Here is a 14,021-nt window from a genome sequence, read left to right as displayed (position 1 = left end):
GGCTCAAACATAACAACAATTGTGAGGATGGCATAGGACTGGGCAGTGTTCTGTTATACACAAGAGTTGATCTGAGTCGAAACTGACTCATTGGTATCTAACATCAACAACATAAAACAAACAATAACACAGGTGAGGAACTGCTTGGTAGCTCAATCATGTATATGAGACCAAATGGGAACCGGGGTAGAGAAGGGGAAAGCATTGACACATCACAAGGATTGCAACCAGTGTCACAAAACAATGTATATTAACTGTTGAATGAAAAACTAATTTGTGCTGCAAACTTTCATCTAAAGCACACACACATACACACAAAAGGACCAGAGCCAGGACTCAAACCCAGGCCTTCAGACTGTAATCCTGCACTTGCTTCTCAAGGCTTGGCTGCCCGTTCCAGGCTTGTGGGGTCTACTAGAATGAACACACAGAAAGGGCAGAGACCACAGTTGTTAGTCTGAACAGGGATATGGTTAGAGACACCACACATGCAACTGCAAAACAGATAAGAAAACTACCCGTTAGCTCTGGGTCTGGGGTTGGACTGAACTAGCATGAGCATTGATCGCCTCAAGACTGCCCAGCCTCTCTCAGGAGACCTGAGTCTCAATCTTGGGCATTCTGTCAAAACCCTGCTCTTCAGGTATAATCCTTCAAAAGCCTTGACAAGCCTCAGAAATCTAAAATAAACTTATTTTTAGGAAAATGAAATATAACAATGTTACATTTTGCCCACTGTTTCAGGGCTACCATCTCGGTGAGGCAGCAGCTGGACTCTTCAGCTAATCCTTTGGAGGTAAACCATGCAGTGCAGGACTGAAATCCTGAATCCAAATGAAACAACATTAAGCTGGGAGAATGTAATTACCTGGCTTGTAATAGGAGTTAAGTTGTCTGCTCCTCTATGGGAATCTCTAGAATATTCCTCACAGGATAGCAGGCAACATTACAAACCCATTAGTACCAATGTAATAGTATCATATCAGTTACCAATGGGATGTAACAGGCAGATAATGTTGTTCAAACATAGGATGTAAACAGCAAGTGTTCTCAGAGAAACAGCTACACACTCAACGACTTGTCAAAAATGCAGTTTTAATATAAGGAAAAGTCACCTCAGGGACCAGACTACTCAGGGTGTTCTAGTCAGTCAAGTCTACTGTACCAGCTTCATAAGAGACAGCCATTTTTGTACTTCTTGGAGGGTTAGACTATTAAGGAACAGCTTCTACAGCCCATCAGACATTGAGCTGACTGGAAATCAGGCAGCAGGCCTGAGACACACAGAGCTCAGAACTCGTTTTTGGTCTGATTTCTACTTCCCCTCAAGAACCTAGTAAGTTTATATTAACGGAGGAAGAACGGCTCAGAAAAGAAGGGTGAGAACGGTTTTACAACTCTGAAGAATGTAATGAATGTCACTGAATTGTGCATGCAGAAACTGTTAAATTGGTGTACGTGCTACTGTGTATATTCTCAATAACAACAAAAATAAAACAAATTATAAAAAAGAAGCTAGAAAAAAGAAAAAGAAAAAAAAAGAACCTATGCTTTAGAAGGACCACTGTGTGTTCTTACTCAACAGACAGACTCTTTAGAGCACCTGATCTGATGATTCTAAAGAAGGAAATGAATCAATGAAGAGTCAGTTTCCAGAAAGTAATGGGGTTCTCACACATATATACTTTTTTTACTTAGCACACACAGTAACAAAAAAACATAAAACTGATTCTACTTGGATAAATTATTTGGAAATGGCACAAGCCCTTCCATTTTGTGCTGGATCTGTCTGTTGCTACAAGTTGCTCTCCTAGAGAACTTCTGAGATGACCGCTCCAACAGCCGCCTCCCACTCACATCACTGTGCACCCTTCCTCAGGAAAACGCTTTTAAATCGTGACTCAGTCTCAGTTGTTCCTGACATCCCTCGCCTTCCTTTAAGTGTTCCTGGGTCACCCTGATCCACCATTTATTTACAAACCAGCCTTGGCTTTCTCATCTATAAAATGAAGACCATACTATCTACTTTCCAGGGGATGTGAAGACAGTAAAGATGTGACAATTCCCAGCATTTTGTGGCCAGGGGCCCTTTTGAGGTTATAGACTCTATTGCCATTAAATGTACACGCACAAAATTTTTAACCATAATTTTTAGGGAGTGTAGAATACACTGAACTCTTATGTGGGAAAAAACTAAACTTAGCTGAACAAATGTTTTTTGAGCAGCTACTATGTGCTACTTTTCTGTCTCCTCACATACTGTGCCTGTACAGGAACAGGCACAGGTACATTTAAGACACAGTATCTGGAACCTGTGCAAGCCTCACCTCCTCCACGGCTAAGGTCCTGGTCCAAGCCACCGGCCTGTCTTCCCTGGGCTGCTGCACAAGCCTCCCACCTGCTCTGCCTGCTTCCTCTCTCGCCTCTGTATGGTCTCATCTCCACGCAGTAGCCAAGGATCCCTTACAAAGACCACTGTTCGTTCAAAATTCTCCAGCAGCTTCCCATCTCACTCAGAATAAAAGCCAAGCACCTACGTTCGCTGACAAGGGCCACCTAGCCCTAAGAGCCTAGGTCCTGCTTCATCTCCTGTCACTCTCCTTGGAGCTCACTTTGCTCTCCACGCTGGCCTCCTGCCTGTTGCTCCTTGCACAAGCCAAGCACACTCCCTGTTCAGGGTCCCTGCACTTGAGGTTCCCTCTCCACGAAACACTCTTCCTCAGATGCCCTCGCTTCCTGCAGGACTCTGCTCAAATGCCGCCTTCTGGAGAGGCCTTTCTCCTGAACAACCCATTGAAAACAATGTCCCCTCCCCAGTCCTTTACCCAGTTTTGTTTTCCTGCATGACACTCACCAACACCCGACATACTGTACAGTAACTTATTTATCCACTAATGAACTGATTGTGTTTGTCTGTCCTTCAGGGGAACATAAGGTCCGTGAAGGCAGAAATGTTTTCTTCATGGCACATAATATATAATACATATTTGTTGAATGAATAAGTTAATGAATGAAATGCATGGATCAATAAACAGGAGTTCAAATTCTCTTCTTCCTATTGTCCTTTAAGCCAAAACAAAACAAAACGTGTTGCCGTTGAGTCAATTCTGACTGACAGCAACCGTACAGGACAGAGTAGAACTGTCCTATGGGGTTTCTAAGAAGTGGCTGGTGGATTTGAACTGCCGACGTTTTGGTTAGCAGCCGAGCTCTTAACCACTGTGCCACCAGGGCCCCTTTAGGCACAAGTAATTCTTCCTCCCCTGAACTCTGTTTGAACTTATCTTTGCCAACTGCTTGACCATTCATCATTACTATTTTGTGGAATTACTTACATTGCTATTCTGAATTACTACAGCTTATCTCTTTTTATTTAACTACTTACATGCTTATTTATTTTCTCTCAATTGTATCACAAAGCTGTGTAAGGAGAGTATTACCCATTTTTGCTTTCCTGCGCTTGGCGATGGGCAGTGTCCAGCATTGATTAACTGAAACCAAACCCAGTGCCGTCGAGTCTATTCCGACTCATAGCGACCCTACAAGACAGAGTAGAACTGCCCCACAGAATTTCCAAGAGGCTCCTGGTGGGTCCGAACGGCCAACCCTTTGGTTAGCAGCCGTAGCACTTAACCACTACGCCGCCAGGGTTTCCAAAGGGCTTGATAAATATTTGTTGACTGTTCAATAGTGATATACAATGTTGTTACTTCAAGTAAATAGAAATAAGCTTAAAAATTGTAGCTGATTAGAATGAGATAAGTCATAAGCATACTAAAACAATTACTGTTGCAAAAATGAACCCCACCAATGTCCCAGTTTGTGGGGAAGACAAAGGCAAGAGGAGAGAGAATGGCTGTCTCTGAATTCAGACCAGCAATCATCTGCATCTTCCCTAACTCCAGTGAAGTTATTCTGTCCCTTTTCCTATTGCCAGACAGGGCAGCACCTAAACACAATTTTTGATGCCCAACTCCTAGAAATCCCCATGGCTTGATCTCAGATATCCGTGCTTTCTAAACACTCTGACACTTGCAAAAATCAATTCTCTCGCATTTTATCTCCATCTGTAAATTCTATCCAACCAGACCAGTAGCTGGTGAGGGATGGAGTTTATGAGATTCAGCTTTGTGCCAGCAGAAGATGGTGTGACTTGACTTAGGCAAGAGAAGGCCAGCCCTACAGACTCTTGAATGTTGGCCACAGCTCTAAGACCGTTAACCGAGCTCCTGGGGAAGTTGAATCGAATGAGACCAAACCAGAACAAAAAATGAATGCTATCAGGAATCATCACAGTGTTAGACAAGGAGCTGTTTTCAAGCCAGTCTGATGCGGAAGATCAATGTTATAAAAGTGTCAAGACCATACAGTGGGAGATACCCACACGTGCAAAGACAGTGAGTGATGGCAAACCTACCGCCACCACACAGTGCCAACTGTACTTACTCACGTGACAACTGTAATTCAGAACTCACTCTTGAGCTAGAAAAGGGAGTGGGCTAAGTGACTCAGGCATTTTGGGTCAAAACATACGATGTCTTTGTCTCAATGTCTGGGTGTGGCCATTCTGAGATAGCAAACATTATGTGAACAAAGGAGATTTTATTCCTTTTCTGAACATTAGGATGGGAAGTCGACCTCTATTCTTATTCTACAAAGAATTCCTGGAAGTCCTCCCTAGTCTCTGCACAAATATGGGCAAGGCTGTAACCCTGCTTACCGTGTCTGCTGATGAAGCGGATACAGCTTTCTACCACCAGAGGAATCGTCTGGCTGGAGTCCTGAAAAGCCAAAGAGAAATACAACGTTAGAATCTTCAAACAGGGATGACCCGGGGTCAAAGAAAATGAGCCACACTGTGCGGAATTTGTCTCGGCTGGATCAGCGGACAGTCCGCAAAGACACATCCGACCTTCCCTCCAAGCTCTAGAGCACTCACTCCACCACCTACTTGGAAGGCCACACACATGCCTTAAATTCAGTTTAGCATAAGCCAAAGGGATTCTGTATGTGCCAAGCTGGGGCTGCAGTCAAGAAGGCCTCAGCGACCCAAATCCTCACCCTCATGACCCCCCAAACCTATCTGCCCCCTCTAGCTTGCCAGCTGCGGTGGCCAGCATCTGTCCTGGCGTCAGCATCACTGACTTTGCCAGCCAGCTCAGGGAGGAAGACTCAGTCCTCACACCCCTGCTGTCACCAAGAAACTGGGTTTCACTACAAGAAAAACAAAAAGTCCCACTTTTTGGAAGTCTGCTTATGTTTATAGATGTTCTATTATTCTATTTTTCATTTATAAATAGTAGCAACAATGGTACTGACAGCAACATGAGGATTTTACGTAAAGTTCTGCTGTCCCCAGATTTACACACAAAGACCCAGGAGAAGACAGGCTGGGAAGCTCAACAAGTTACATGAGAGCAGTTCTGCAGGAAATGGAAGATGGGAAGCTGGGCATCACAGACATTAACCTGCATGTCCATGGTTACCGCTAGCATGTCAGCGGGTTCCAGGGGGTACTCTGCAGCAGGCAGGGTGGGCTGAGGCGACCTACCTTACTGCAGAAGAGCAATTTCCCAGGTCCCTGCTCCAATGGAGCCCAAGGTGGAGTCCAGTGCGAGCAAAGACTGGACAACGTCACCAAACGCCAGCCCCTCCTGCAATCCTTCCCTCTCCCTGTGATGTATCTAAGCTCTGAACGAATGCCTTTCCTCCAGGATGAGCCTAAGTGCTCCTGTGGCGCCCCTAAAGACCTGTACCTAGCCATCAACTTTGTGAACAGTTGACAGAGCAATTTCTTAATATGCTTTTACTCACTCTCTCCCTTCCCCAGTGTTAGAACCCATGTCAATTTAATTCTATTTTCCACAATATTTTTGGTCATATAATTTCAGGGTTGGAAGGGGGGTTTAAAAACAATTAGGCCAAATTTCCATCCAATCAGATTAAGAGTAATGGTAGTTCAGTGGTAGAATTCTTGCTTTTCATGGAGACCCGGGTTTGATTCCTAGCCAATGCACCTCATGTGCAGTCACTACCCATCTATCACTGAAGGCTTGCATGTTGCTATGATGCTACACAGGTTTCAGCAGAGCTTCCAGACCTAAGACAAACTAGGAAGAAAGGCCTGGAGATCTACTGCTGAAAATCAGCCAATAAAAACTCTGTGGATCACAATAGTCTGATCTGCAACTGATCATGCTGGACAGGGCAGCATTTGATTCCGTTGTGCATGGATGGGGTCACCATGATTCAGGGCTGACTCGACAGCAGCTCACAACAACAACAAACCACAAGTGGGAAGAGCAGCAGGCACAGCTTGGAAAATAGAGTAAAGCAGGGGTCCAGTGATTTACAGGAGAAAACAGTCAGGAAGCAGCCAGATAATAAGCAACTGTTTGGCATCATTTCTCCTGAGTGAGAGGGTTAGGGCTTTTTATCATGTACTGGTCTCTATTATATTTGCTAGATTTCTGTTTTCACCAAGGGGGAAAACACAAGTCTTGACACCTGAATAGATGTGTGTGGGTGATGAGAGAAAAGAGAGGTCAGAGATAAGACTTGGGACTGTGAAAATTGGGGGGAGGTCCCCATGAACAGAAATAGAGGAGTTAAGGAGGTGCTAAGAAATTAAAATGTGGTGGAGGAAGGCAAAGAAACCGATGCTGAGAGTAGACGGTGCTATTTCACTTTCAAGCACAAATGTCCAGTCAGTCAGTTGGGAATTAGATCCAAAGACTTACAAGGATAAAATTACAGAGAAAAGAGACGCTAAAGGAAGGAGAGAAAGATTTATCTAAGGCAAAACAAGTGACAAGGCCAATAATATGAAGAGAAGTCAAGAGAGAGCCAAGCCTTCGAAGAATGCCTAAATTCAGAGGAATGGAGAAAGCAGGACCAGCAAAGGAAATATGGAAATAATAGTCAGGAGAGAGAAAATGCTGGAACTTGAAGGGAACAGGGATGTTCTAGAAGCAACAATCCAGGTATTTCTTTTTTAAGAAAGGTCTGGGATGGTTTAAACCTAGTCTTTGCTAGGGCCAAAAATGACTGGAACCCTCAGGGAGCCTGAAAAATAAAAGTTACCAGATTCCTCCTCTTGTTTGGCTGAACTGCCATAAACAAACATTTATCTCCTGATTACTTATAACCACTGCCATCTGGTCGATTCCGACTCATAGCGACCCCATGATTATTATACAACTTTACTAATCTCTTAAGTCACTTACTGCTCTACCCTCCTGCCTACCTGAGGAAAACTCTCTGCTGAGCCATTGTTAGATTTCAGCTACCGGAGAGAAAACGGGGCAGCGGAATGAAAACAAGGTCTTTATTTGATGGAGGTTTTTGGTGTTTCCTGGAACTCTTATGCAAATCTAGCACCAGGCAAATAAGTTTGCTTGCAACAGCTTAGGCGCAGCAGGATGCAAACCAGATGTGTGCTGTTCCCCTCTGATGGCAAGCCCAACAAGGGACGCATGCCCCCGTCAGCTGGAGCTATCTGGCTCCCATCCTTAAACCAAGGACTCCGCACCCCTGCCGCCAGAGCTGAGGCTGTAAAGCCCGCATACACGCTCCATCCTCAAACCAAGGACTCCACACCCCTGCCGCCAGAGCTGAGGCTGCAAAGCCTGCACACACGCTCCATCCTCAAACCAAGGACTCCACACCCCTGCCGCCAGAGCTGAGGCTGCAAAACCTGCACACATGCTCCATCGTTAAAACCAAGGACTCCACACCCCTGCCGCCAGAGCTGAGGCTGCAAAGCCCGTGCACACACGCTCCATCCTCAAACCAAGGACTCCATACCCCTGCAGCCAGAGCTGAGGCTGCAAAGCCCATGCACACACGCTCCATCCTCAAACCAACGACTCCATACCCCTGCCACCAGAGCTGAGGCTGCAAAGCCCGTGCACACGCTCCATCCAAAAGCAGGAACCCCCGTCTCAACCCAGGACTGAAAGGAATCAACTCAAGTCCAATTCTGTTCTTTGTGGAAAAGGGAAAAAGGCTTGCTTCATCTTCAAGATGCTTCACCTCTGAATTCTAAATGCAGTAAATTATACGGGGGAGGCGCTCTGTTTGTCTCTAGTTTTAAATGAAGTTAAGGGAGAAACGGGAAGAATAAAGAGAGGACCAAGAGGCAGGAGAGACACAATGAAATTTTTATAATGTAAAAAATGTGGAACTGTATCAGCTGGTGTTCTCACTAAAATGAGATCTGTAGTAGAGGGACAAAAACAGCGACAGCAATCGAAGACAAGTGGTGTCTGTGCCCTCCCAGCCGCCCAGCTGGACGACCCAGGCAGCCTGAGCAGCCAGGTCAGCTGAAAAGACTGCTGGATCTGCTGACACCACGGAAACCTTGTGCGTTCTCTACGCTGGATTATCTCCCTATGGCTAGAAAAAAAACTGTGAATTATCCAAGATGATTTTTTAAAGCCTGGACCAGCGTTCCCCTGGGAGACACAAAGATATTCCCGAGTTTTCTCCCCCCACTCCCTGCTAACTGCCTACTGCTTAACTGGGATGAGCTCAGGGGACACAGAATCATTTCAGTATTTTCTATAAAGTATAATTCGAAAGTCAAACCTGCTATTGCAAAAAGATACTTCACTTAGTTTTTTTTTTAAACAAGCACAAGTGCTGTTGAGATCACCCATGGATGTGGATCACACATGCGGCTGCTTGCTAGGGTCCCTCCTGGTGGGGTAATGAAAGCTGCTGTCTGGGTCAGACTTTAACCCAACACCGCAGAGCATGCGCAAAACCGCAGACTTCAACAGCTCTTTCCTATCACGCCTATGCCAGGCTTCCCTCTGTGTATTCAGCGTGTGTTAGGAATACATCTAGAATGACCACAGGATCAGAAACAAACAAACATCTGCAAACTTAAGACAAGACTGCCTGGTTCAGGTGTTAGCTGCTGTGAGACACTGGCGTATCGGTGCAGCTGTAGAAAGCGTGAGGCTGTCGCCTGGTCTCCTGGAAAGGTCACACCATGAATAGTTCTAGCACAGTCTGTCACAGTCTAAACCAATCCCCTAGTCCATAAGATGTCTACACCAAGAAGTTGCTATATTAAACACACCATGGCAAAATGGAACCTTCCAAACTCAGGTGTGAAGTCAGAAAAGTGTCTGTTGTGATGGTTAAGGCTGTACGTCAACTTGGCTGGGCCATGATGCTCCATGGTTTGGTAGTTATGTAATGATGTAATCTGGCAGTTTTGCAATGATGTAGTTATCCTCCATTTTGTGATATAATGTAATCATCTCCATGATGTGATCTGTTGTGACCAATCAGTTGTAAGGGGAGTTTCCTTGGGGGTGTGACCTGCATCCAATATATGTGGACGTTCTAGAAAGCCTGCTGGCTTTTGCTGGCTCTGGATCCTGGATTCAGCTGGTCAGCACCTGATCTCCAGTTCTTGAGACTTCAGCTTGCTGTACTGCCTGCAGATCTTGGATTCATCAGCCTCTGCAGCCCGTGAGTCAGCAGCTTGCTCTCTGACCTGCTGATCTTGAGTTCATCAGCAACTGTAGCTCTGGGAGTCACGAGAAGTCTCCGGCCTGATACCTGACCCATGGATTTGGGGTGTGCCACCTCTACAACCATGTGACCCATTTTCTTAAGATAAATTTCTCTTTCTTGCTCTCTCTCTCTACATATATGTAAGTATATATATCTGTATGTATGTATGTGCTTCACTGGTTTTGCTTCTCTAGAGAACCCAGCCTAAGAAACCCATCCTGGCCCAAGTGGAGTTCCATCAATGTCTGCAGGATGCAACTGACACTCAAGCCAGACCAGCCGGCTCTTGCTGGGTCCTTACCTGTTTCCTTACAGTTGAGCTACGCCTGCAGTTGACCCGCCGAATCAGAGAGGACCGATTCAGAAGCAGGGAGGAAAAAGAGAAAATGGGGACAGAATGAGACAAACAACCACTGAAACCCAGAAGTAAAATATCTTTTTTCCCCTAAATTTTATTTATTTTGTTGTTGTTGTTGAGAATATACACAGCAAAACATACATCAATTCAACAGTTTCTACATGTACAGTTCAGTGACATTGATTACGTTCTTCCAGTTGTGCAACCATTCTCACCCTCCTTTTCTGAGTTGTTCCTCCCCCATTAACATAAACTCACTGCCCCCTAAGGTTCTAGTCTAATCTTTTGAGTTGCTCTTTTGAATTTGAGTAAAATATCTTTTTAATAATTAAAAAGTAATCTGTTGGTTGATGAAACAAATCATATTATTCAGCTCAGATCCAAAAATGGCTAAAAAGACTTGCTCATTTATTTCCCAAATAAAGTCCAAAAAAGCTCCTATCTTCATACAAGCACAGAGGTCTCTGCTTTTAATGTCTACCACCATTCGAAATTGGAACAGGAGGAAGTTGGTTCAATTTGCAGTAAGGTATATTTGGGTTAGACCATAAGATCTTCCTGTTTGTAAGAAGACACTGACAATGACTAAAGGAAGCTACAGTTTTCTTTCTTTTGGAAGCCCTTAGGAAAAAGACAGGGAGCAATTTTTCTATAATTTAGAAGGTGGGGCATCCAGACTAGAAGGAATCTTGGCTATCCTCTAGGTCAATGTTTTTCAAGCTGTGTTTAGCCTCAGAAGCCTTTTCTCAAAGAGAATCTGACTCAGAGGGAAAATACCAAAAGCAAGTACAGCAGTGCTGCCAGCTCCGGGTGTGGGTAGGGACTAGAGCCTGGCTACTGAGCCTCCCTCTACCCCTCCACCAGACCACTCCTGAGGAACCTCTTTGCAGCCCTAGGTTTCCTCAGATCTATATAACTCTCTTGTTTTACAGATGAGGAAACGGGGGCTCAGAGAGGGGAAGAGGGTAGTCCAAGGTCACACAGCAATAGGGAATTCAACTCAGCTCTTCTAATTCTCACAGGGTCGTCTGCAGATATAGGCTTTAGGTGAACTTATATTAAGACTCTATGACCAATATATATTCCATGGAATTCCATTATCTCAGCTTCCTCCAGCCATCTACTGGCATATTAATGGAATCTTTACTGTAATCTACAATGACAAAATGATGAAAGCCAAATGAAGCTATTTCTAAATAATGAGCCTATAATTGTAAATGGCCTCATGATTATTGTGTGTGTTGGTGGATATAAGTGGTTGGTATACTGGGCTAACCCAGGGTCTCAAAGGAGTCCAGCCCATTAAAGCTCTTTCCTCAGTTAAATCAGCACATTTTTAGGCATCTGAGAGCTGTTGGCTGCATGAACGCTTCGCTCTTCACCAGCTCAGAGTTCTCTCATAGCAGTACAGTGACTGGGAGGGAGAAATATTTGGCTGGGGTAGGGGAGGGAAGGGGAGGTGCGAAAGGATTTGGAGGGTTGCATACTTGTTCATCAGGAGGGATTTCTACCAATGCTGTTTGGCGAGCCAACGTGATAGAATATTTCATTATCCACCAATAGTCACTAATTAGGGCCTGCCACCTTTTCCATACGTTAAAAAAAATCTCAGATCAAATGCTATTTCCTCATTTTCCTTCTCTGGGTCAGAGACTCCCCAAAGTCCACGTGTTGAAGCCTAGCAGCTAAGGTTAGGTTACCAGAATCTTCTAGAGTCAAATATTTATTTCCCTTGCAGGTAGTCTCAGGGACTATTTCGGCAAGTGATAACATCCTTCCCTCAGTTCTGCTCAGCTCACAGCACATTCCATGTCCATTTGAGACAGATGGGGTCAGCAGGACAGAGGGAAGGAAGCACCCCCGCCCCAGGCCACTCCTTTGCAAAGTCACTAAAAGCCTTCACAACTCAACTCCTTTGTTCTTTCCCAGGCTGGGGTCCCTCTACCCATGGTCCTCTAGTTTTATCCCTTCCCAGGGCTCCCCAGGCCACACCTACCTGGCCAGACTGCAATCTGTCCGCTGACCTGTTGGGAAGACAAAGGCAAATAGCACATGTTGAAGCAGAAGGGGTGAAGGAGAGAGACTTGCTCCTAAAAATTACCATGTTCTGCCTTAGTTCCCAGAGTCCCTGGGTGGTGCCAATGGTTAATGCCCTCGGCTGCTAGCCAAAAGGTTGAAGGTTCAAGTTCACCCAGAGGTGCCTCAGAAGAAAGGCCTGGCGATCTACTTCCTAAAAATCAGCCATTGAAAATCCTGCAGCGTGCAGTTTTACTCTGAGATACGTGGGTTGCCACGAGTTAGAGTCAACTTGACAGCAACTGGTAGGTAGTAGGTCCTACTGTCCAGAGAACCACTAGTATAACAACATGTCAGGCGTCCAGGCCAAAATGAAGAGAAGTACACAGAGCCTCTTTCTGGGCAAGTGCTGTTTTTGATGCTGGTTCCTAGCCCACTATCCCTGGTATTTGGGGCTGCCAGCTCTGCTTCCCGGTGAGAAAACAGCAGCGGAGGTGAAGGAACAACTAACAACAAGGCAGATCTTGTTTTACAGAACAAGTTATTAGAAGCCTTCCTAGAGACGAAATTCAGCTTCTCATATGTGTATACATATGCTGGGGGTGTGTGGTGGGGAGGGGAGGGATGAGCTTGCTTGTTCCTGAGTGTATGAAAACACACACACACAGTTGGAAGAAAGAAAGCAGATGTTTGGGAGCAGGGAGGTAGAAGACGCGTATGTTCTACCTTTAGATTCACATTAAACTCTCCGTTAGGTTGGGCTGGGGTGGCAAAAGCTGAGATTTAAAGCTGATACTACTTCAGAGTATGGTTCCCAGCTCAATAGCTAGCAGAAATAGGACATTAAATGGGTCACAACCAGCTTTAAAAAAATAGAATAAAGAACATTAAAATTCATAAGGAGTATTCTTGTTTTTTAAAAATACATAGGCATTTGATATAAATACAGTGCTTTCTGTGGGTCCATGGTCAATGAAGCTAATCTATATTAGACTTATATTAGATGGCCAGGGAAAAACGCAAGCAGGGCTGAGCTAGGAAAGGAGAGATCAACTTCACACCCTTTATCCAAGCTCCTGGAAAGGCAACCCCAAGGAGCAGGGGTGGCTGGGGGAGGGCAGGCCTTTTGCTTGCCTTTAAAGGTTGCAAATTGTTGATTACAGCTCAGCTCATCTCAAACAACACCCTCCCCCTCAGCCCCAGCAGCTTCTCATTACCAAAGGCTCAGCTTTCATCTGCAAAAATATTATTCTGAGCCATTATTTTCAACATCTGTCCCATTTCCATTCTGGAATATTCATACACATCAATTATCCCTCGGTGGCAAGAACAAGGGGCTCTTGCATTACGGTGACAAATGCACACAGAAGGCTGGGACACGATGACTTGCACACAGGAAGATCTGCAGCGATCTTTTCCCCTTACTGCCGGCACTTGTCATCTTTAGATTAAGACAATTCGCAGCGCTAATGAACGGTCACCACATTCACCCCTCTGTACTAGCACATTTGGTGCGTGTATGTGTGTGTGCATACACGTTCACACGCATGCAAGCCCTGAGGCCCTGCTCCCGGGCTACTTGGTAACTATGCTTAGATTTTCTTGATAAAAGGAAATCGCAGTTATAACTTGCTTCGATAGTTCTGGGCTTTCCTCCAATGCCCCACGGAGCAGCTTGATAACCCAAGGGTAAAGATTTTCTATAAGCAAAGTTCGGACCTTAATGCCCAAACCTGTGCAGTCTGACTGAGTCCCTTGGGCGATGGGGAGGAAAGAGAACAGCAGTTACCTAACAGGCTTTCTCCACATAAGAGAAAATGTGTTAAAAATCACAAGATCAAAGACATTACAAGAAAAAGAATGAATCATTTGGAGGACTGGTCTGAGGCAGGAGAAGGGTGGGTAGGAGGCCCTGGGATGCAAAGTGGAGCCCCGATTCCTGGGGCTGATGAGCCAGTAAGTGCTGCACACGTTCCAACACCCTGCAGTTCCCTTAGAGGGCTGGAGAATTTACTTTACACTGTTAGACCTCTCTGGGAGTGCAGCTTTGCCTTTTACTCATGTTACCATGCATTCCCTGTTGTCCTCCTTCCCATCTTGAAGTCAGGAGATTAGC

At 45.2% G+C, this 14,021-nt stretch overlaps 1 protein-coding gene across 13 annotated transcripts in view; it reads right to left on the bottom strand.

Moving 5' to 3' along the window:
* Positions 1-14,021, bottom strand: part of SRGAP2 (SLIT-ROBO Rho GTPase activating protein 2) — a 298,674-nt gene that overhangs the window by 40,328 nt on the left and 244,325 nt on the right. For all 13 annotated transcript variants that reach the window (XR_007513824.1, XR_007513823.1, XM_049858123.1 and 10 more), the window contains 3 exons: positions 11,886-11,913; positions 9,833-9,857; positions 4,721-4,781 (listed from right to left, as the gene is read on the bottom strand). Coding sequence is in view for 11 of the 13 variants with exons in the window: in XM_049858123.1 (XP_049714080.1) it covers positions 4,721-4,781; positions 9,833-9,857; positions 11,886-11,913 (114 nt within the window). In the remaining 2 variants the exon portion in view is untranslated. The remainder of the gene's footprint in view (positions 1-4,720; positions 4,782-9,832; positions 9,858-11,885; positions 11,914-14,021) is intronic.

The sequence above is a fragment of the Elephas maximus genome, chromosome 18 (genome assembly GCF_024166365.1).
Source record: "Elephas maximus indicus isolate mEleMax1 chromosome 18, mEleMax1 primary haplotype, whole genome shotgun sequence".
Lineage (NCBI taxonomy): Eukaryota > Metazoa > Chordata > Mammalia > Proboscidea > Elephantidae > Elephas > Elephas maximus.
The sequence above is the reverse complement of the archived record's forward strand: the minus strand, read 5'-3'. Positions and strand labels throughout refer to the sequence as shown.